Raw genomic sequence first — 24,490 nt, 5'->3', positions numbered from 1 at the left:
CACATTTCGCCCAGACATTAATACCTGCATTATACAAAAAAACTAAAGAACTACTTGAGAGCGAGTTGTCAGAAACGCGGTCTGTTGCGCCTAACAACAGACAGTTGGACGTCTAGAGCTACAGAGAGCTACCTTACTGTAAGGGCTCATTTCATTATGGCAGAGTGGGAGATTAAAAGCCATGTGTTTCAAACACGTCCCATTGAGAGTAATCAAACCAGTGTAAACCTGGGGGAGGAGCTAAGGGAAGTAGTTGCAGTGTGGAAGTTGGAGAGGGATGATGTAACGATTACTGTGACCACTGACAACTAGAAACATTGTAAATGCAGTTGCTCTAGCTGGATTGGGGCAACAGATAGGATGCTTTGCTCACGTTATTCATCTAGCATCTCAAAAAGCAATGTCAGTGAATCCATTATCTCGCCTCCTAGCAAAGATGAGGAAGGTGGTATCTTTCTGTCATAAAAGCACAACTGCTGAACATGTTTTCAAGACACAACAGGAGATGCTGGAGCTGCCAAACCACAAACTAATCCAAGATGTCCCTACTAGATGGAATTCAAGCCATGACATGGTTGAGAGATACCTTGAGCAGAAAGTTGCGATGAGTCCTACACTGACTGATCAAGCTGTGAGGAAGAATTTCAAAGATATTGTGACTTTGTCTGAAAATGACATGAGACTAGCAGAGGAAGTTATCAAAGTGTGAAAACCTCTCAAAACAGTCACAACACTGAGATGCACTGAGAGCATTCCATTAGTTTCCATGGTCCTGCCTATGAAAACAATGATTCTGAAATCAATGGTGGCATCTGATGAAGATGAACCCACAGTAAGGGATGTAAAGACTGCTATCAGAGTTAATCTGGAGCCTAGATATGCTGACCCTGGTGTCCAAGACTTCTGACACAAGAGCACCTCTTCGGACCCCCGGTTCAAGTCCCTGCTACACCTGGATGCTGCTGCTCGTCTGAGAGTCACAATGAACTCACAGCAGAGATTGTGACCAGTATACAACAGGTATTGTATTTATTTTGTTAATGTGACATTTATTATATTATTAATTAGTGATTTAACAATTAATTATGACGTAATAATTGTAATTATCATAATAGTATCTGATATATATTTTCAACAACAAATTATATTTTTAAAGCCACCTCAGAGATAGTAATTTTCATCTAATTTAATTCTGCAGGGTCAAGCCACAGATACCACAGGAGCCAACCCCTCTCCAGAGACGGCAGACGACAGGGGTTCTCGTCCAGAGTTGTTCACCACCCAGGAGCAGGGAACCAAGTCAAAGGTCAAGGTCATAGAGGAAGAGGTGACCTCATACAGGGAAGTGGACTGTATTCCCCTGGATGCTGATCCATTTACATGGTGCCATGTTAGCAAGGTGCTACCTGGCTGTGTCTGGGACCTTTGTCCCTAGCGAGAGGGTATTCTCCACAGCGGCTGGCATTGTCACTGCTACCTGGCTGTGTCTGGGACCTTTGTCCCTAGCGAGAGGGTATTCTCCACAGCGGCTGGCATTGTCACAGCTACCTGGCTGTGTCTGGGACCTCTGTCCCTAGCGAGAGGGTATTCTCCACAGCGGCTGGCATTGTCACTGCTACCTGGCTGTGTCTGGGACCTCGGTCCCAAGCGAGAGGGTATTCTCCACAGCTACCTGGCTGTGTCTGGGACCTTTGTCCCTAGCGAGAGAGTATTCTCCACAGCGGCTGGCATTGTCACTGCTACCTGGCTGTGTCTGGGACCTCGGTCCCTAGCGAGAGGGTATTCTCCACAGCTACCTGTCTGTGTCTGGGACCTCTGTCCCTAGCGAGAGGGTATTCTCCACAGCTACCTGTCTGTGTCCTCTGTCCCTAGCGAGAGGGTATTCTCCACAGCGGCTGACATTGTCACAGCTACCTGGCTGTGTCTGGGACCTCTGTCCCTAGCGAGAGGGTATTCTCCACAGCTACCTGTCTGTGTCCTCGGTCCCTAGCGAGAGGGTATTCTCCACAGCTACCTGTCTGTGTCTGGGACCTCTGTCCCTAGCGAGAGGGTATTCTCCACAGCTACCTGTCTGTGTCCTCGGTCCCTAGCGAGGGTATTCTCCACAGCTACCTGTCTGTGTCTGGGACCTCTGTCCCTAGCGAGAGGGTATTCTCCACAGCGGCTGGCATTGTCACAGCTACCTGGCTGTGTCTGGGACCTCTGTCCCTAGCGAGAGGGTATTCTCCACAGCTACCTGTCTGTGTCTGGGACCTCTGTCCCTAGCGAGAGGGTATTCTCCACAGCTACCTGTCTGTGTCCTCTGTCCCTAGCGAGAGGGTATTCTCCACAGCGGCTGGCATTGTCACAGCAAGCCGATCTGTGCTCACTGCAGATCATGTGGATAGACTAATCTTCTTAAAGAAAAACTTGAAAATCTGATAAAAATGTTTTTATTTGTAATTTTTGTTCAAGTAACCAGTCTCAAGTGGTCCTATTTTGTTTAAGGCACTGCTATGTGACTTAATGTTGATATATGATGCTGGACTATGCGCTCTTGTTGAAGCTCTGTTCTCAATTACTATTTTATTTCATGTTATAAGGCAGGCACTGCTGTTTTTTGTTCCTGGGAATTTAAGCAGCCCACGTTTACTATTATAAATGGAAAATCTAAATACAAAATTACATATTTCTCAGGTACTAATCTTGTCGATGCATCGAAACCGTACCGAACCGTGAGTTTTGTGAACCGTTTCACCCATACTAAACCTATTTTTGCTTTGTCATTATGTGTAGATTGAGGGGAAAAAGTCAAGAGGTCTGAATACTTTCCGAATGCACTGTAAAGGTTTAAATTGAGTCAATATGCATTCAACACCTTTATGGCAAGCCTAAAAAAATTCAGGAGTAAAAATATGCTTAACAATTCTCATAATAAGTTGCATGGACTGTGTGCAATAGTGTTTAACATGATTTTTGAATGACTCAAATCATCTCTGTACCCCACACATACAATTATCTATAAGGTCCCTCAGTCGAGCAGTGAATTTCAAACAGATTCAACCATAAAGACCAGGAAGGTTTTTCAATGTCTCGCAAAGGGCACCTATTCGTACATGGGTACAAAAAGGAAAAAAATCAGACATTGAATATCCCTTTGAGCATGGTGAAGTTAATAATTACACTATCAATACACCCAGTCACTACATAGAAGTGTCTTTCCTAACTCAGTTGCCCGAGAGCAAGGAAACCACTCATGGGATTTCACCATGAGACCAATGGTGACTTTAAAACAGTAACCGAGTTTATAGGAGAAAACTGAGGATGTATCAACATTGTAGTTTCTCCAAAATACTATCCTTAATTGACAGAGTGAAAAGGAGGAAGCCTGTACAGAATACAAATATTCCAATACGGCAAAAAGTACAAATGAAAAATTGGTCAAGAAATTAACTTTCTCCTGAATACAGAGCGTTATGTTTGGGGAAAATCCAAGACATTTTTTTTTATTCATTCATCTGTTATTTTACCAGGTAAGTTGACTGAGAACACGTTCTCATTTGCAGCAACGACCTGGGGAATAGTTACAGGGGAGAGGGGGGATGAATGAGCCAACATCACTGAGTACCACTCCATATTTTCAAGCATGGTGGTGGCATCATGTTATGGGTATGCTTGTCATAGGCAAGGACTAGGGAGTTTTAGGATAAAAAGCAACGAAGTAGAGTTAAGCACAGGTTAAAATCCTAGAGGAAAACCTGGTTCAGTCTGCTTTCCAATTGACACTGAGAGACCTAGTCACCTTTCAGCAGGACAATAACCTAAAACACAAGGCAAATGAGGTAGATGAGGTAGTCATTCACAAGGCAAACTCTTTACCAAGACATTGAATGTTCCTGAGTGGCCTAGTTACAGTTTGTTACGCACGCCTCTATGAAGAGGGAACGCAACACCCTGCTACAACTCTCTGTGAAGTGAAAAAAGGTATGGACTGTAGGTGCGAGAAAGAATGACAACAGGCAGAATGTGGTAACGTTTACAAGGACTTTATTCCTTTACACGGTAATATGGGGAAAAGGGGCTGGACGGAACCAAAGCAAAGAAAGTAAATCTCAAAGCCCCCCCCTTTTTATCTTACCTACCTACCCACTACTTACCTAATTTAGCACCACCTGGTGCCCTAACCAAAATACAGGGGGTGGTCCGCCCAGGTCTTACCTAGTGTGCCTAGACAGTGAATATACTACGGGTATATGTATGCCCGCGGGCCTCTTGCCTAAGCACTTCCAAGGTGCCTTCCCCTTCTCCCCTGGGAACAAATGAAACAGAATATTAAACAATTTCACAAAGAAACTAAGAAACAAAAGGACATCAAATAAGCTCTGAGCAACAAACTCACAGAACATACCAACTCTCTGCAATGACCTCCCAGCAGAATCAACCCCTAGCAAAATCTCAGCAATCCCTACCTCCAAATCTCTAACAAATCTCTCTAGCAAAATCTCTGCAATGATCTCCCAGAAAGTCTCTCTGCAATGACCTCCCAGAAAATCAACCTCTATCAAAATCTCTCTGCAATGACCTTCTAGCAAATTCTCTGCAATGACCTCCCAGCAAAATCAACCTCCAGCAAAATCAACCTCCAGCAAAATCAACCTCCAGCAAAATCAACCTCCAGCAAAATCAACCTCCAGCAAAATCAACCTCCAGCAAAATCAACCTCCAGCAAAATCAACCTCTAGCAAAATCAACCTCTAGCAAAATCAACCTCTAGCAAAATCAACCTCTAGCAAAATCAACCTCTAGCAAAATCAACCTCTAGCAAAATCAACCTCCAGCAAAATCAACCTCTAGCAAAATCAACCTCTAGCAAAATCAACCTCTAGCAAAATCAACCTCTAGCAAAATCAACCTCTAGCAAAATCAACCTCTAGCAAAATCAACCTCTAGCAAAATCAACCTCTAGCAAAATCAACCTCTAGCAAAATCAACCTCTAGCAAAATCAACCTCTAAATCTCTCTCTCCTGAACAGAACACTGGCTTTTATATAGCTTCAGAAGGAATGGGTAATTGGAGACAGCTGCGTCTTGACGAGGGGGCGGGGTCAGCTCTCCAATTAGCCATGGAGTCGACCAATCAGCTGCTTGAGGGATTTCAGGAAGCCATTTCCTGAAATAAAACACATGCAAATACACAAACTACAACACATAAACTGGGGAACGTAACACAGTTTTGACTTAAATCGACTTGAAAATCTATGGCAAGACTTGAAAATGGCTGTCTAGCAATGATCAACAACCAACTTGACTGAGCTTGAAGAATTAAAAAATGAATAATCAGAAAATATTGTACAGTCCAGGTGATCAAAGCTCTTAGAGACGTAGCCAGAAAGACTCACAGCTCTAAACGTGGTTCTAACATGGATTGGATATTTCTGTATTTCATTTTCAATAAATTGTCAAATATTTCTGAAATCATGTTATCACTTTGTCATTATGAGGTATTGTGTGTAGATGGATGAGAGAAAAAAATATTTAATACATTTTTAATTCAGCACAAATAAATGTGGAATAAGTCAAGGGGTATGAATACTTTCTGAATACACTAATATACTCTAACATTGCTCATTCTGATATTTCTTCATTTCTTTCTTTAGATTTTGGGGATTTGTATGTATTGTATTGTATTGGTATTACTGCACTGTTGGAGCTAGAAACATTAAAGCATTTTGCTACACCTGCGATAACATCTGCTAAATATGTGTATGTGACCAATAACATCTGCTAAATATGTGTATGTGACCAATAACATCTGCTAAATATGTGTATGTGACCAATAACATCTGCTAAATATGTGTGTGTGACCAATAACATCTGCTAAATATGTGTATGTGACCAATAACATCTGCTAAATATGTGTGTGTGACCAATAACATCTGCTAAATATGTGTATGTGACCAATAACATCTGCTAAATATGTGTGTGTGTGACCAATACAATTTGATTGAGATGTCATGCAGGGCTCTGTGGCTTAGTTGGTTCCAGAAACCTTACTCCCTCTTCCTCCTTACCCCTCCCACTCGCTCTCTCTTCCTCCATTCTTTCTCTTTCTCACTCCCATCTCCCTCTCCGCTCCCTCCCTCTACCCACCCCCATTCCCTGCTCCAGTCTCTGCGTAAGCTGATGGAGACAGAGAAGGTGAAAGGCTTCTGCCAGGTCACCATCTCGTCCAACATGCGCGACGCCACCTCCCACCTGCTCCAGGCTAGCGGGCTGGGCGGCCTCATGCACAACACGGTGCTGGTCAGCTGGCCGCGCAACTGGAAGCAGGCCGATGACCTACAGACCTGGAGAGATTTCATTGGTGGGTCACAGAGGGGGTCAACAATGAATGGCCAATTGAAATGGGGGGGTGGGGGTGGTAAAGGAAGTAAAGGGATATGAAAAACAAAAACACTCGTTAGGTTATTACTGTCTAATTACCATTTTACATTTCTAAGTAAATTCTGAGTAATTTTGGTAATCAGATCTGTCTGTTGGATTGAAAAAATCTGGATCTTTGGAGGAGGTTATAGATAAATCATACAGGATGAAGTAGATTTTCCATAAAGGTTTTTGAGTGATGATCAGACTCATATTAGCTGAACCCCTCCCCCACTCCATTCTGTAGAGCTGGTTAGGGAGACCACTGCCGCCCACCTGGCCCTGCTGGTGCCCAAGAACATCGCTGCCTTCCCTTCCAATGGAGAGCGCTTCTCCGAGGGCCACATCGACGTGTGGTGGATCGTCCACGATGGAGGCATGCTGATGCTGCTGCCCTTCCTTCTGCGGCAGCACAAGGTAGGCTGCCCACCACACGACCTCCCTGAGACATGGGTCACATTGCTTTGGCCATGTTTTACCTTCCTAATATTGAGTTGAACCCCCCCCTTTTTCCCTCAGAGCAGCCTTAATTCGTTGGGGCATGGACTCTACAAGGTGCCGAAAGCTTCCACATGGATGCTGGCCCATGTTGACTCCAAAGCTTCCCACAGTTGTGTTAAGTTGGCTGGATGTCCTTTGGGTGGTGGACCATTCTTGATTCACAAGGGAAACTGTTGAGCATGAAAAACCCAGCAGTTTTTGACACAAACTGGTGCACCTGGCACCTACTACCCATACCCCGTTCAAAGGCACTTAAATATTTAGTCTTTCCCATTCACCCTCTGAATGGCACACAAATACACAATCCATGTCTCAATTGTATCATGGCTTAAAAATCCTTCTTTAACCTGTCTCCACCCCTTCATCGACACTGATTGAAGTGGATTTAACAGGTGACATCAATAAGGGATCGTAGCTTTCACCTGGTCAGTCTGTCATTGAAAGAGCAGGTGTTCTTAATGGGTTCTATACTCAGTGTATAACTAATCATGCACTCAGTTATATAGTAAAGTGCAATGAACAGGTAAAAAACAATGGGCATCCTTCCCTTATACTTCTTGGAGATGATTCTGTTCTACCAGTTAACATTTGTAGCAAAACCAGATTCATTAAATTGGCAGTCATTGCAGCCAATAAACGCACAGCTATTATATGGAAGAGTGACATTCCGCCAAGCAAGCAGATGTGGCTAAAAGAACTATCTTCCTGTATTCCATCTGAAAAAATACAATTGATGTAATAAACCCTTTGAATTTCCTGATGTCTGGGGGGACTTTCAGCAGTTTGTCACCTTAGCTGCCTCATAACTACTTTCTTCATGAATCTATTATTATATTTTTTTTTTGCGTTGAATCATTTATTTTCTAGCATGGAATGTGAAGGTCATTCTGTTTCTTTTTTTTGTTGATAATAAGTGAAGCTAATACCGGTAGAGGGGAGGGAGGGGGGTGTTCCTGTGTTGGGGAGGGTTTTGCACAATGTGCCCCCATGTAGCATGGTGTTTTGTGTAGGTGGAAGGAATAACGAGGAATTGTCTGTGTCATATTATGATGATTGTTAAATTGTAAAAATATTTAAAAAATGCCAATAAATGTATTGAACAAACAAATTTAAAAACGATGGTGCAGAGCATTCATCAGTGCATTAACTAATCAACATGGTTATCAGAGGCTGGTGAGAGAAGCTATAAGAGGACAGGTGTAACGGTTTTCTAGTGGTGATGAAAGAGAGTCGGACCAAACTGCAGCGTGTCGATTGCGATCCATGTTTAATATAAACAAAGAAACACGAACTTATAAAAAAACAATAAACGAAACCGAAACAGCCTATCTGGTGCAAACTAACAACGAGTACACATAGGACACTAAGGACAATCACCCACGACAAACTCAAAGAATATGGCTGCCTAAATATGGTTCCCAATCAGAGACAACGATAAGCACCTGCCTCTGATTGAGAACCACTCCAGACAGCCATAGACCTTGCTAGACAACCCACTAAGCTACAATCCCAATACCACCACCAAAACCCCAAGACAAACACACCACAATTACAAAAACCCCATGCCACACCCTGGCCTGACCAAATACATAAAGATAAACACAAAATACTTTGACCAGGGCGTGACAGAACCCCCCTAAGGTGCGGACTCCCGAACGCACCTCAAAACAATAGGGAGGGTCCGGGTGGGCGTCTGTCCATGGTGGCGGCTCCGGCGCGGGGCGTGGACCCCACTCCTTTAATGTCTTAGTCCCCTCTCCCTTCGTCCCTGGATAGTCCACCCTCGCCGCCGACCATGGCCTAGTAGTCCTCACCCAGAACCCCACTGGACTGAGGAACAGATCGGGACTGAAGGACAGCTCGGGACCGAGGCAGCTCGGGACTGAGGGGAAGCTCGGGAGTGAGAGAAAGCTCAGGAGTGAGAGAAAGCTCAGGAGTGAGAGAAAGCTCAGGAGTGAGAGGAAGCTCAGGAGTGAGAGGAAGCTCAGGAGTGAGAGGAAGCTCAGGAGTGAGAGGAAGCTCAGGCAGGTAGATAGATCTACCAGCTCCTGGCTGGCTGGTGGTTTCAGCAGATCCTGGCTGACTGGCAGATCCTGGCTGACTGGCAGATCTGGAAGAGTCTGGTTGACTGGCAGATCTGGAAGAGTCTGGTTGACTGGCAGATCTGGAAGAGTCTGGTTGACTGGCAGATCTGGAAGAGTCTGGTTGACTGGCAGATCTGGAAGAGTCTGGTTGACTGGCAGATCTGGACAGACCGGCGGCGCCGGGCAGACTGGCGGCGCCGGGCAGACTGGCGGCGCCGGGCAGACTGGCGGTGCTGGGCAGACTGACGACGCTGGGCAGACTGACGACGCTGGGCAGACTGGCGGTGCTGGGCAGACTGGCGATGCTGGGCAGACTGGCGATGCTGGGCAGACTGGCGATGCTGGGCAGACTGGCGATGCTGGGCAGACTGATGGCGCTGGGCAGACTGGCGATGCTGGGCAGACGGGGGCACTGGCGGCGCTGGGCAGACTGGCGGCACTAGCTGCTCCATATAGGCTGACAGCTCTGGCGGCTTCTTACAGACTGACCGCTCTGGCGGCTCCGTGCTGACTGGCAGCTCCTTGCAGACTGGCAGCTCCTTGCAGACTGGCAGCTCCTTACAGACTGACAGCTCCGTGCAGACTGACAGCTCCGTGCAGACTGACAGCTCCGTGCAGACTGGCTGCTCCATGCAGACTGGCTGCTCCATGCAGACTGACAGCTCTGGCTGCTTCATGCAGACTGACAGCTCTGGCTGCTCCATGTAGACTGGCTGCTTCATGCAGACTGGCAGCTCGGGCTGCTTCATGTAGACTGACAGCTCTGGCTGCTCCATGCGGACTGACAGCTCTGGCTGCTCCATGTAGACTGACTGCTTCATGCAGACTGGCAGCTCGGGCTGCTTCATGTAGACTGACAGCTCTGGCTCCTCCATGCAGACTGACAGCTCTGACTGCTCCATGCAGACTGACAGCTCTGGCTGCTTCATGCAGACTGGCAGCTCTGGCTGCTCTATGTAGACTGGCTGCTTCATGCAGACTGGCAGCTCGGGCTGCTTCATGTAGACTGACAGCTCTGGCTGCTCCATGCGGACTGACAGCTCTGGCTGCTCCATGCAGACTGACAGCTCTGGCTGCTCCATGCGGACTGACAGCTCTGGCTGCTCCATGCGGACTGACAGCTCTGGCTGCTCCATGTAGACTGGCTGCTTCATGCAGACTGGCAGCTCGGGCTGCTTCATGTAGACTGACAGCTCTGGCTGCTCCATGTAGACTGGCTGCTTCATGCAGACTGGCAGCTCGGGCTGCTTCATGTAGACTGACAGCTCTGGCTGCTCCATGCAGACTGACAGCTCTGGCTGCTTCATGCAGACTGGCAGCTCTGGCTGCGCTGAACAGGCGGGAGACTCCTGCAGCGCTGTGTCGGAGGAAGGCTCTGGCTGCGCTAAACAGGCGGAAGACTCCGGCAGCGCTGTAGAGGAGGAAGGCTCTGGCTGCGCTGAACAGGCGGGAGGCTCCGGCAGCGCTGTAGAGGAGAAAGGCTCTGGCTGCGCTGAACAGGCGGGAGGCTCCGGCAGCGCTGTAGAGGAGGAAGGCTCTGGCTGCGTTAAACAGGCGGGAGACTCCAGCAGCGCAGGAGAGGAGAAAAGCGCTGGCTGCGCTGAACAGGCGAGGCACACTGAAGGCCTGGTGCGTGGTGCTGGAACTGGTGGTACTGGATCGAGGACACGCACAGGAAGCCTGGTGCGGGGAGCTGCTACCGGAGGGCTGGGGTGTGGAGGTGGTACTGGATAGACCGGACCGTGCAGGCGCACTGGAGCTCTTGAGCACCGAGCCTGCCCAACCTTACCTGGCTCGATGCCCACTCTAGCCCGGCCGATACGAGAAGCTGGAATATACCGAACCGGGCTGTGCACCCGCACTGGAGACACCGTGCGCTCCACAGCATAACACGGTGCCTGCCCGGTCTCTCCAGCCCCCCGGTAAGCACAGGGAGTTTGCGCAGGTCTCCTACCTGGCATAGCCATACTCCCTGTAAGCCCCCCCCCAAGAAATTTTTGGGGCTGACTCTCGGGCTTCCATCCGCTCTGCCGTGCTAGCTCCTCATAATGCCGCCTCTCTGCTTTTGCTGCCTCCAGCTCGGCTTTGGGGCGACAATAATCTCAGGCTCATTCCAGGGTCCTTTACCGTCAATTCCTCCTCCCATGTCCATAACTCCAGGTGGTGCAACCTCTCCCACTGTAGCTGCTGCTGCTCCTGCTGCTGCTGCCTCTGTGCCTCTTCTCCTGTTGCTCCTTTGGGCGGCTACACTCCCTGGTTTAGCCCAGGGTCCTCTCCCGTCGAAGATCTCCTCCCATGACCAGAAATCCTTGGTGAGCATCTCCTTTTTCGGCTGCTCCTGCCTGTTGACACGCCGCTTGGTCCGTTGGTGGTGGGTGATTCTGTAACGGTTTTCTAGTGGTGATGAAAGAGAGTCGGACCAAACTGCAGCGTGTCGATTGCGATCCATGTTTAATATAACAAAGAAACACGAACTTATAAAAAAACAATAAACGAAACCGAAACAGCCTATCTGGTGCAAACTAACAACGAGTACACATAGGACACTAAGGACAATCACCCACGACAAACTCAAAGAATATGGCTGCCTAAATGGTTCCCAATCAGAGACAACGATAAGCACCTGCCTCTGATTGAGAACCACTCCAGACAGCCATAGACCTTGCTAGACAACCCACTAAGCTACAATCCCAATACCACCACCAAAACCCCAAGACAAACACACCACAATTACAAAAACCCCATGCCACACCCTGGCCTGACCAAATACATAAAGATAAACACAAAATACTTTGACCAGGGCGTGACAACAGGCTCCCTGTAGTGGCTGGAATGGAATAAATGCAACAGTATCAAACAAATGGAAACCACGTTTGACTCCGTTCCAATTATCCAATTCCATCCATTACAATGAGCCCGTCATCCTATAGCTCCTCCCACCAGCCTCCACTGATACACATGCAATGGCAGTTTCTACTGTGTTCCAAATAATGAAGGTTCTAACCAGATTACCGTAAAACAGGTTATAGATGAGCAGGTTACAATCCTCTTTCCTGCCGACAGGTGTGGAGGAAGTGTAAGATGCGCATCTTCACCGTGGCCCAGATGGACGACAACAGCATCCAGATGAAGAAAGACCTGACCACCTTCCTGTATCACCTGCGTATCGATGCCGAGGTTGAAGTGGTGGAAATGGTAAGTCTGTCTACGGCTGCTTCAGGTGGGAGGAAGTTCAGTGTGTAATAACAGAGATACAGTACCTAAAGGGTCTGTTGCATGTTCCTACAGCTGAAGCCTACTCAGACATTGAACATAGGTCCCCTGAGTTGGTTTAATCCATCATACTGTTTCTCATAGCTACAAATCTGTTTAAATATACAGTACAAATATTTGTTTTTATTTTATTTATGCCGTTTCTAGCTACAATAGTCATTTACAAAATTAACAATGTCTACACTGTTTTTCAGATGAATTTGATGTTATTTGAATGGACAAAAAATGCTGCTGTCCAACACGTAGACCTTCTAAACTTCCATGTAAAAACAAGTTGTACATACTACCTAACCTCTTTGGTCTCTGCCCATCCTCGATGTTGCTCTAACCCAAGCCTCTCCTCTCTCAGCACGACAGTGACATCTCGGCCTACACCTATGAGAAGACCCTGGTGATGGAACAGCGATCGCAGATCCTCAAGCAGATCAACCTGACCAAGACCGAGCGAGAGAGAGAGGTACCGCTTTAGAAATATAATTACTAGAATGGAAAACGGCCATAATTCTATTTCTATGGTTTTACATTCACCACACCGCTACTCCATGGTACTCCACAACACACAACACTGAGTGGCGCAGCGGTCTAAGGCACTGCATCTCAGTGCTAGGGACGTCACTACAGACACCCTGGTTAGATTCCAGGCAATATCACAACCGGCCATGATTGGGAGTCCCATAGGGCGGCGCACAATTGACCCAGCAGACCGTCATTGTAAAGAATAATTTGTTCTTAACTGACTTGCCTAGATAAATAAAGGTAGAATTATTTTAAAATTTTTATTAAAACACAATGCCATTGAACCATGTCTGAATTCGTCTCAGAATCCCAGACCCTAGGCAACAGCAGTGACTAAGGTCTTGGATTAATGACAAACTCTCTTTGTAACTTAGAAAAGGGTGAGACTTTTTTTCCCTCCAACAAATCACGAGGCAGACGTACCAGAACGTGGCGATTCAAAACCAACATTTTCAAGCAAAACCTGCAGGGGTTTTAGTGAAGGTAGTTGAAGCAAACTAGCCACATGCGAACTGCACTCATTAAAGATAACCTGTGATCTCTGATCTCCATCTTACTTGCTGCTATTTTGTGTCCTGGGGAAGTGGGCAACAAGCGGACAAGGCAGTGACATAGTTCCACTATGCCAAACTAACTATTACTTTAATTACAATTAAGACAAAAGAACAAAGTGAAGACAGTATTGATTCACCCAAAAGGGATTGAATTGTCTACATTGACAGACAATGTTCTGAAGACGTCAACGTTCAAAACCTTGTTTTGTCTCCGTGTAGACGACGCAAAACAACTTATCAATCATATTGTGATGATATTAGCACTCCTATGCTGGGTTCATACAAAACCGAACTGTGCTGGCTCTGTTTTTTATTTCCTCATTGTCCTCTCCACCATGGTTCCAGCAACTACGATTGATGCGTAAGCAGACCATCTCAATGCAGCTTGGCTCAGTTTGTATCCGTGTTGTGAAAAGGATACTAGCGTCTTCATTCAGCCGTTTGCCTTCCTTTCACAGATCCAGAGCATCACAGACTCATCCCGCGGATCCATCCGACGTAAGAATCCGGCGGTGGTGACCACCCAGCTGAGTGTGACCGAAGAACAGCCTGGGGTGAGCAGCAAGGTGGAGAAACCAGAGGAAGAGGTTGGTACTGATACTGTCCGGTCAACCGAGCCACATTCTCTCTAACCAGGGTATACTGTATAATTAAGAATTCCTGCTAACAGGCCAGTGCCTGCGTATTTGTTTTTCTAATTTCCTTACTTTTTTATGCTGTGAGGAAAATTGCAGTCAGGCATGGTCTAGGAATGGTTAAGGGGCTGGGGTTGTGAACCGCTGGTGTTGACATTGAGGTCAGTAACCCTGAAGTAGTGGATTTTTAAACTTCCAACTCACCATACCAGTGTTTTTGTAAGGTTGTTTATTTTGCGGTGAGGCATGGTCAGGGAATGGTTAAAGGTCTGGCGTTGTGAACTGATGGTGTTGACCTGGGAGGTCAGTAACCCTGGTCTGGCGTTGTGAACTGATGGTGTTGACCTGGGAGGTCAGTAACCCTGGTCTGGCGTTGTGAACTGATGGTGTTGACCTGGGAGGTCAATAACCCTGGTCTGGCGTTGTGAACTGATGGTGTTGACCTGGGAGGTCAGTAACCCTGGTCTGGCGTTGTGAACTGATGGTGTTGACCTGGGAGGTCAGTAACCCTGGTCTGGCGTTGTGAACTGATGGTGTTGACCTGGGAGGTCAGTAAACCTGGTCTAGTGTTGTGAACTGATGGTGTTGACCTGGGAGGTCAGTAAACCTGGTCTAGTGTTGTGAACTGATGGTGTTGACCTGGGAGGTCAGTAAACCTGGTCTAGTGTTGTGAACTGATGGTGTTGACCTGGGAGGTCAACCACTTACAAGAATTCATTTACCAGACTTATTGTGAAGTGACTGGGTAAGTCTGAGGACCAAGACTCACACAGGCTCTCGACTAGTCAAAGTATTTCATGGGATACCAGGAAATGCATCGTAGGCCTTTGTTGTTCGTATGTGTAACAGTTAGGGAAAAAGTCAGGAAAGGTATTGCCTGCCTTTGAATTTCTGGCCATGGATCACAAGTCGTAATAAGGTGAGTAGGCTACAGATGTGTTGGTTCAATCATTCTTTTTCAGACTTACTTTTTAATCAGCCCAACTGTATGACTGACCTCCAAATGCAAGGCCTTCTCGATAACGGATCTCTCTCTCTCCCTCCTCTGACCCTCACACTCACTCTGTGGTTCCAACTCGTCTCATCTCACCTCGTCACTTCCCCCTCTGTCTCGTGGTCTCAGTCTGCCTCTGTCGCTGTGTCCCCTCCCACTCAGGTCCAGCTCATCCACGACAGCACCAGCCCGACCAGTCCGGCTACCCCTCTGACTCCAGCCTCCGAGGGGGGGGCCCAGACCCCAGGGTCTGCACAGGTCCAGATGACCTGGACAGAAAAGGCCGACGGCGAGCCGGCCAAGCCGCCTGGCGCCTCCACGCCGCAGGGCATCAAAGACATTTTCAACATGAAGCCGTGAGTGTGGTTTGGCAAAACCGGTGTACTCTCATGTTGGAACTGAAAGTTCCTGAAGAGTAACTTTCTGATTGGCGTTCTTCACATCTTGGGACTTTCAGTTTTAAAATGGCAGCAGTTTAAATTCAACATCTTGAAAGGATAGTTCACCCAAAACAACTTTACGTGTGCATGTCAACAGTAAAGTTTTCATGATAGAGCACTGTCAGTACAGAGAAAAATCTGTTCGTTTAGGATTCTATCCTTTAACCTTGTGTTTCTCTCCATGCCATGCTGCAGTGAGTGGGAAAACCTGTAAGTATTTCCAGAGCTCAAACTTTGCTGGAGCTTACATAAAACTGAGGTCTGGTACACATATATATATATATACACACATTTCCTCTAAAATTCCATGGATCAAGTCAGCATAGCACAAGTTGATTATGTCTTGAGTGTTTCCAAATGAAAAAGTTAATGCAGAAGTGACAGAATGAATGAGTGAAAGAGTGACCATTTGTTTCAGCTGTTTGTGAATTAGTAGCCTGAAGAGGTTGCTGTTCCACATTTTGTTTTGCTGAATGCCTCAAAATAATACTGCATTATGACCAAATGAAGCTTTGGTTTGGAGCTTAGTAGAGACCATCTTGTTTTTTTCCCACCAGAAACCAGTCCAATGTGAGGCGCATGCACACGGCACTGAGGCTGAATGGTGTCATCGTGAAGAAATCCTCAGAGGCCAAGCTGGTGCTCCTCAATATGCCTGGGCCGCCCAATAACCGGTCTGGAGACGAGAACTGTATCCTTCTTTCTCTCTCTGTGTCTCTCTCTCTCTCTCTGTGTCTCTCTCTCTCTCTCTCTCTCTCTCTCTCTCTCTCTCTCTCTCTCTCTCTGTCTCTCTCTCTCTCTCTCTCTCTCTGTGTGTCTCTCTCTCTCTCTCTGTGTCTCTCTCTCTCTCTCTCTGTGTGTCTCTCTCTCTCTGTGTGTGTCTCTCTCTCTCCCTCTCTCTCTCTCTCTCTCCCTCCCTGTTACTCTCTCTGGCTTTACAGAATGGAGTCGTGTTACTCTCCCCTGGCAGGTTTACAGAATGTCTCTCTGTGTAACTCCCCCATCTTTCTGGGTCTGTTACTAAAGTTAACACCCCCATGGCAGGTTTCCAGAATCCCTCTGTCTCTCCCCCCTGGCAGGTTTCAGAATGGAGTCGTGTTACCTCCCTTAACACCCCCTGGCAGGTTTACAGAATGGAGTAACATAAAGTTAACACCCCCATGGCAGGTTTACAGAATGGAGTTTACACCCCATGGCAGGTTTACAGAATGGAGTACGTGTTACGTAAAGTTAACACCCCCATGGCAGGTTTACAGAATGGAGTACGTGTTACATAAAGTTAACACCCCCATGGCAGGTTTACAGAATGGAGTACGTGTTACATAAAGTTAACACCCCCATGGCAGGTTTACAGAATGGAGTACGTGTTACATAAAGTTAACACCCCCATGGCAGGTTTACAGAATGGAGTACGTGTTACATAAAGTTAACACCCCCATGGCAGGTTTACAGAATGGAGTACGTGTTACATAAAGTTAACACCCCCATGGCAGGTTTACAGAATGGAGTACGTGTTACGTCAGTGGTTCCCAACATTTTTTGGTATCTGTATCACCAACTGAATTTTGCTCTGCCGGGAGTACCCCTGAAATACCCCTCATGCATTTTACCAGTCTTCTCAAGTACCCCTGTGGATAGGCCAAGTACCCCTGTGGATAGGCCAAGTAAATCAAATCAAATCACATTTATTTATATAGCCCTTCGTACATCAGCTGATATCTCAAAGTGCTGTACAGAAACCCAGCCTAAAACCCCAAACAGCAAGCAATGCAGGTGTAGAAGCACGGTGGCTAGGAAAAACTCCCTAGAAAGGCCAAAACCTAGGAAGAAACCTAGAGAGGAACCAGGCTATGTGGGGTGGCCAGTCCTCTTCTGGCTGTGCCGGGTGCAGATTATAACAGAACATGGCCAAGATGTTCAAATGTTCATAAATGACCAGCATGGTCAAATAATAATAAGGCAGAACAGTTGAAACTGGAGCAGCAGCACGGTCAGGTGGACTGGGGACAGCAAGGAGTCATCATGTCAGGTAGTCCTGGGGCATGGTCCTAGGGCTCAGGTCCTCTGAGAGAGAGAAAGAAAGAGAGAAGGAGAGAATTAGAGAAAGCACAAAGATTCACACAGGACACCGAATAGGACAGGAGAAGTACTCCAGATATAACAAACTGACCCTAGCCCCCCGACACATAAACTACTGCAGCATAAATACTGGAGGCTGAGACAGGAGGGGTCAGGAGACACTGTGGCCCCATCCGAGGACACCCCCGGACAGGGCCAAACAGGAAGGATATAACCCCACCACTTTGCCAAAGCACAGCCCCCACACCACTAGAGGGATATCTTCAACCACCAACTTACCATCCTGAGACAAGGCTGAGTATAGCCCACAAAGATCTCCGCCATGGCACAACCCAAGGGGGGGCGCCAACCCAGACAGGATGACCACATCAGTGAATCAACCCACTCAGGTGACGCACCCCTTCCAGGGACGGCATGAGAGGGCCCCAGTAAGCCAGTGACTCAGCCCCTGTAATAGGGTTAGAGGCAGAGAATCCCAGTGGAAAGAGGGGAACCGGCCAGGCAGAGACAGCAAGGGCGGTTTGTTGCTCCAGAGCCTTTCCGTTCACCTTCCCACTCCTGGGCCAGACTACACTCAATCATATGACCCACTGAAGAGATAAGTCTTCAGTAAAGACTTAAAGGTTGAGACCGAGTTTGCGTCTCTGACATGGGTAGGCAGACCGTTCCATAAAAATGGAGCTCTATAGGAGAAAGCCCTGCCTCCAGCTGTTTGCTTAGAAATTCTAGGGACAATTAGGAGGCCTGCGTCTTGTGACCGTAGCGTACGTGTAGGTATGTACGGCAGGACCAAATCAGAGAGATAGGTAGGAGCAAGCCCATGTAATGCTTTGTAGGTTAGCAGTAAAACCTTGAAATCAGCCCTTGCTTTGACAGGAAGCCAGTGTAGAGAGGCTAGCACTGGAGTAATATGATCACATTTTTTGGTTCTGGTCAGGATTCTAGCAGCCGTATTTAGCACCAACTGAAGTTTATTTAGTGCTTTATCCGGGTAGACGGAAAGTAGAGCATTGCAGTAGTCTAACCTAGAAGTGACAAAAGCATGGATTAATTTTTCTGCATCATTTTTGGACAGAAAGTTTCTGATTTTTGCAATGTTACGTAGATGGAAAAAAGCTGTCCTTGAAATGGTCTTGATATGTTCTTCAAAAGAGAGATCAGGGTCCAGAGTAACGCCGAGGTCCTTCAGAGTTTTATTTGAGACGACTGTACAACCATTAAGATTAATTGTCAGATTCAACAGAAGATCTCTTTGTTTCTTGGGACCTAGAACAAGCATCTCTGTTTTGTCCGAGTTTAAAAGTAGAAAGTTTGCAGCCATCTACTTCCTTATGTCTGAAACACATGCTTCTAGCAAGGGCAATTTTGGGGCTTCACCATGTTTCATTGAAATGTACAGCTGTGTTTCATCCGCATAGCAGTGAAAGTTAACATTATGTTTTCGAATAACATCCCCAAGAGGTCAAATATATAGTGAAAACAATAGTGGTCCTAAAACGGAACCTTGAGGAACACCGAAATGTACAGTTGATTTGTCAGAGGACAAACCATTCACAGAGACAAACTGATATCTTTCCGACAGATAAGATCTAAACCAGGCCAGAACTTGTCCGTGTAGACCAATTTGGGTTTCCAATCTCGCCAAAAGAATGTGGTGATCGATGGTATCAAAAGCAGCACTAAGGTCTAGGAGCACGAGGACAGATGCAGAGCCTCGGTCCGATGCCATTAAAATGTCATTTACCACCTTCACAAGTGCCGTCTCAGTGCTATGATGGGGTCTAAAACCAGACTGAAGCATTTCGTATACATTGTTTGTCTTCAGGAAGGCAGTAAGTTGCAGCGCAACAGCCTTTTCTAAATTTTTTGAGAGGAATGGAAGATTCGATATAGGCCGATAGTTTTTTATATTTTCTGGGTCAAGGTTTGGCTTTTTCAAGAGAGGCTTTATTACTGCCACTTTTAGTGAGTTTGGTACACATCCGGTGGATAGAGAGCCGTTTATTATATTCAACATAGGAGGGCCAAGCACAGGAAGCAACTCTTTCAGTAGTTTAGTTGGAATAGGGTCCAGTATGCAGCTTGAAGGTTTAGAGGCCATGATTATTTTCATCATTGTGTCAAGAGATATAGTACTAAAACACTTGAGCGTCTCTCTTGATCCTAGGTCCTGGGAGAGTTGTGCAGACTCAGGACAACTGAGCTTTGAAGGAATACGCAGATTTAAAGAGGAGTCCGTAATTTGCTTTCTAATAATCATAATTTTTTCCTCAAAGAAGTTCATGAATTTATCACTGCTAAAGTGAAAGTCATCCTCTCTTGGGGAATGCTGCTTTTTAGTTAGCTTTGCGACAGTATCAAAAAGGAATTTTGGATTGTTCTTATTTTCCTCAATTAAGTTAGAAAAATAGGATGATCGAGCAGCAGTAAGGGCTCTTCGGTACTGCACGGTACTGTCTTTCCAAGCTAGTCGGAAGACTTCCAGTTTGGTGTGACGCCATTTCCGTTCCAATTTTCTGGAAGCTTGCTTCAGAGCTCGGGTATTTTCTGTGTACCAGGGAGCTAGTTTCTTATGAGAAATGTTTTTAGTTTTTAGGGGTGCAACTGCATCTAGGGTATTGCGCAAGGTTAAATTGAGTTCCTCAGTTAGGTGGTTAACTGATTTTTGTCCTCTGGCGTCCTTGGGTAGACAAAGGGAATCTGGAAGGACATCAAGGAATCTTTGTGTTGTCTGTGAATTTATAGCACGACTTTTGATGTTCCTTGGTTGGGGTCTGAGCAGATTATTTGTTGCAATTGCAAACGTAATAAAATGGTGGTCCAATAGTCCAGGATTATGAGGAAAAACATTCAGATCCACAACATTTATTCCATGGGACAAAACTAGGTCCAGCGTATGACTGTGACAGTGAGTGGGTCCAGAGACATGTTGGACAAAACCCACTGAGTCGATGATGGCTCCGAAAGCCTTTTGGAGTGGGTCTGTGGACTTTTCCATGTGAATATTAAAGTCACCAAAGATTAGAATATTATCTGCTATGACTACAAGGTCCGATAGGAATTCAGGGAACTCAGTGAGGAACGCTGTATATGGCCCAGGAGGCCTGTAAACAGTAGCTATAAAAAGTGATTTGAGTAGGCTGCATAGATTTCATGACTAGAAGCTCAAAAGACGAAAACGTCATTTTTTTTTGTTGTAAATTGACATTTGCTATCGTAAATGTACCCCCTGTGGATAGGCCAAGTACCCCTGTGGATAGGCCAAGTACCCCCTGTGGATAGGCCAAGTACCCCTGTGGATAGGCCAAGTACCCCTGTGGATAGGCCAAGTACCCCTGTGAATAGGCCAAGTACCCCTGTGGATAGGCCAAGTACCCCTGTGGATAGGCCAAGTACCCCCGGTTGGGAACGACTGTGTTACATCATTCTATGTGCCCATAGAAGCTGTGTCACATGCCATTACAGGTAAGTATCTGTCTACTAGTAAACAATAGCTTGGGGCTATAGAGGTACACCCGTTAGTTGTTTTCCTGAACTTTCTCTCTCAGACATGGAGTTCCTGGAGGTCCTGACTGAGGGTCTCAACAGGGTCCTCCTGGTTCGTGGTGGCGGTCGCGAGGTCATCACCATCTACTCTTGAGAGAGCAGACCTTTCTCCCCTACGAACCCCTTCATCTCCCGAACCCCACATCTAGAAAAAATACCCCACTTCCATTTGTGTTTGTAAGACACTCCCCTCACACCCAAGCAATAGACCAGCTCGCTCTAAATGATATTCTGTTTGCCTAACACACATACACGGTTTAAATAAGTTCACCCCATACACCACCCCACCCCTATGAGCACAAGAAGTTAAAAGATTTATATTGGGTTAAATAAATGCTGAAAATATGTATTTTAGCTTGAAAACACGCTGGAAATACATATATTTTTGGTCGAAAAGATGCTGAAAATACCTATTTGGGGTTGAAAAAAATGTTTTAAAAAATATATTTTTTAGCATCTTGTGCTCACTGGATACAGAGCTATACACCTCACTCTTCCAGCCCTTTTCTGGCCCTATATGATGTCAGAGGTAGCTGCTTTTAGCCTCATATCAAATATAACAGATGCTCAGAGACTTGGTCTCCCCCTCTCCGTGGCCCAAATAACTTATAAAGGAAAGGTTCAGGCCACTTCCAAATCAGCCAGAAAGATTATCAGTCAATACTCTGAAATGAAATAGTGTAAAATAGGGCCCTCTGCTGAATAATTTGCAGTTAGACATCACTGCCCAGCTCCACCCGCTTTTGTGTTTTTCACATCTGCCTTTTGATCAATTCACTAGTTTAAAAACAATTATAAATGATGTAACCTTTATTTAACTAGGTAACTCAGTACAGAACAAATTCTTATTTACAATGATGGCCAAACCCTAACCCGGACGACGCTGGGCCAATTGTGCGCCACCCTATGGGACTCCCCATCATGTCTGGTTGTGATACAGCCTGGAATCGAACCAGGGTCTGTGACTCCTCGAGCACTGAGATGCAGTGCCTTAGACCACTGCGCCACTCGGGATCCCTAGTCACTCGGCTATGGAGTCGAAGGATACAGAGGGTTAGGTGCGCTGGGGTTGTTCAGTGTGGTGTTTGTGCCTGTGTGTTTAAGTGTCACATTCATCCGATTGTGGTTTGTATTTACGAGGGGATGTTTTAGAGTGCCATCGAGTCACCTACCTGTAAACATGGAGTAGCCTTCCAAGACTGAACGGCGGAGGACTGAGGATGTTGACATTGTGTAGCTAGTCGTATATATCACCCTGTGAAACCACAGCAAAGAGAGAATATCGAAAAGCTCCTGTGGCAAACCCTGTTCAACACGTGCAGAGATGACCACCGTCGAGAAAGACTGCTACCCACGGTCATGGTCGGTGGTTAGAAAAGAATGTGGTCATTTTTAAAATCCGGGTCAGTCATGAACGAAAGAACCACAGTTGGAGGAAGATGGGAGAGAAACAAACAAGCCTCCCGTGACGACATAGATCACGCTTCATGAACTTTGACCTCATCTTGAGCACTCCGCAACATGTTTGTTTTTGCTCACGCATTGTCATCATATTTATACTTGTCCCCTTTCCCCTTTCTAAGTGGCTATGTGTCCTTACTAGCTCCAGCCACTGTTAGTGCCAAAAACAACAAGGCTAGCTTGGTTTTAGTTATTGACACGTCGTTAAACTGTGAGGAGCGTTCTTAGCGGAAAAGTCGTCTAACAGGCGAGCTAGGGCTCTTTCTCAATTGGCTTTCCTCAATTGCTGCTGTCCTCTTTCTTCGATTCATTGTGTTTCCTCACCTCCTTGGACAGAGAGACAAGAGCTGTGTTCGAATACTCATACTAACCATTTGTGACGTAAATTGAGTGTATAATGTGCTTATTGGTCATAGTATGGATATAGTTAGTATGCCAAAAGTTCCCGGATTTCGTACTCCATTCGACAAAATACGAAGTATACATGCAGTATTTTAGTGCTTTTAGGGCCCATAATGTTTTCAGATTTTAAGAAAATGGCGGAAAACGAGAGCGGATACAAATGTGACTAATGTTAAGAAATGTAATGACTTTTCCAGTAAGTTACCTTACACGTTATGTAGGCTGAGAATTTGTTAGCTACGCTGTCCTTACGAACAGCATGTCATTTTTTTATTTATTTGACCTTTATTTTACTAGGCAAGTCAGTTAAGAAGAAATTCTTATTTACAATGACGGCCTACCCCGGCCAAACCCGGCCTACCCCGACCAAACCCGGCCTACCCCGACCAAACCCGACCAAACCCGCCTAAAAACCCGGCCTACCCCGGCCAAACCCGGCCTACCCCGACCAAACCCGGCCAAACCCGACCAACGCTGGCCAAACCCAGACGAAGCTGGCCAAACCCGGACGACGCTGGGCCAATTGTGTGCAACCATATGGGAGTTGCAATCACGGCCGGTTGTGATACAGCCTGGAATCAAACCAGGGTCTGTAGTGACACCTCTAGCACTGAGATGCAGTGCCTTAGACCATTGCGCCACTCAGAAGCCCCATGTATGTACCCGTATGTTAGCTAACATTAGTTGGCTACTAATACATCAAACTTGCTAGTATATTAACTATATTCTATCTAACTAACTCCCCAACATTTATTGACTTGTTTATTCCCATCATTGTTAGTTTAGCTAAGTGGTATAGTTGTTGTGCGTTCTCAATGGACATTCGGGTGTGTTTTCGTAAATTCGCTCTGGCTATCTACTCCGATTTCAGAGTGTGCCACAGCACAGAATAACTGATGAATTTACTCATGCTTGACACCAGTTCAATATGGCCGGTGTCAGTAAACATCGTCAAAAAAGTGTAATTAAATTGTTGCCAGCAGCACAGATACAGTTACCAACGCTCTGGATAACATGAAAACAGCCTAACCAGCTCTGCTAGGGCAAGTAAAATGGTCAGAGTGAGGTGTTCTCTCATTTGTGTCTGGAAGTACTTAGCCAGCTAGCTTTGGTGCTTGACTGCAGTTGTGACTTCAGAATGCTTGGATCAACCAGAGCATCCAGTTAGCGCTCTGAACACTCTGAATTTACAAACCCCCAGAACACACTCTGGCACTCCAGATTGAATTTGATAACAAACCCGAAGTTGTAAAATGTCTAGCTTGTAATGCTAACAAGCTAGCGAGAGGTTGCATAGCAACAGAATCAACTTCTGGTAAACAGGCAAAGCGCTAGTAGGCTCAACTGAAGGGATACCGTTCGTTTACAGTATACTAAAATTAACTTATAGTATGTAGTGTTTTGCTAGTATATTAAGTATGTAGTATACAGTATGTTAGTATGGGTATTCAAACAAAGCTAAGGAATTGAGGAAAGACCATTGAAAAAGAGCAAGGGGGTGATTATAAGCAGTGACATCATCTTTGTCAGGCACCTGATCCCAGTGTGGATCACTGTAAATAGTGTACAAGCTCTGATGCGTTGTTAAGTATGACTGTAGTAT

At 46.1% G+C, this 24,490-nt stretch overlaps 1 protein-coding gene across 1 annotated transcript in view; it reads left to right on the top strand.

The window, feature by feature from the left end:
* The window catches only part of slc12a5a (solute carrier family 12 member 5a), a 175,100-nt gene extending 153,198 nt beyond the window's left edge, over positions 1-21,902 (top strand). The window contains exons 18-26 of the mRNA XM_042324822.1: positions 6,148-6,343; positions 6,650-6,819; positions 12,051-12,182; positions 12,610-12,717; positions 13,789-13,917; positions 15,122-15,315; positions 15,595-15,609; positions 15,957-16,090; positions 21,027-21,902. Coding sequence (XP_042180756.1) covers positions 6,148-6,343; positions 6,650-6,819; positions 12,051-12,182; positions 12,610-12,717; positions 13,789-13,917; positions 15,122-15,315; positions 15,595-15,609; positions 15,957-16,090; positions 21,027-21,118 — 1,170 coding nt within the window. The 3' untranslated portion in view covers positions 21,119-21,902. The remainder of the gene's footprint in view (positions 1-6,147; positions 6,344-6,649; positions 6,820-12,050; positions 12,183-12,609; positions 12,718-13,788; positions 13,918-15,121; positions 15,316-15,594; positions 15,610-15,956; positions 16,091-21,026) is intronic.
* Positions 21,903-24,490: the final 2,588 nt, after the last annotated feature.

The sequence above is a fragment of the Oncorhynchus tshawytscha genome, linkage group LG07, assembly GCF_018296145.1.
Source record: "Oncorhynchus tshawytscha isolate Ot180627B linkage group LG07, Otsh_v2.0, whole genome shotgun sequence".
Taxonomy (NCBI): domain Eukaryota; kingdom Metazoa; phylum Chordata; class Actinopteri; order Salmoniformes; family Salmonidae; genus Oncorhynchus; species Oncorhynchus tshawytscha.
This window is presented reverse-complemented; position numbering and strand designations above follow the sequence as displayed.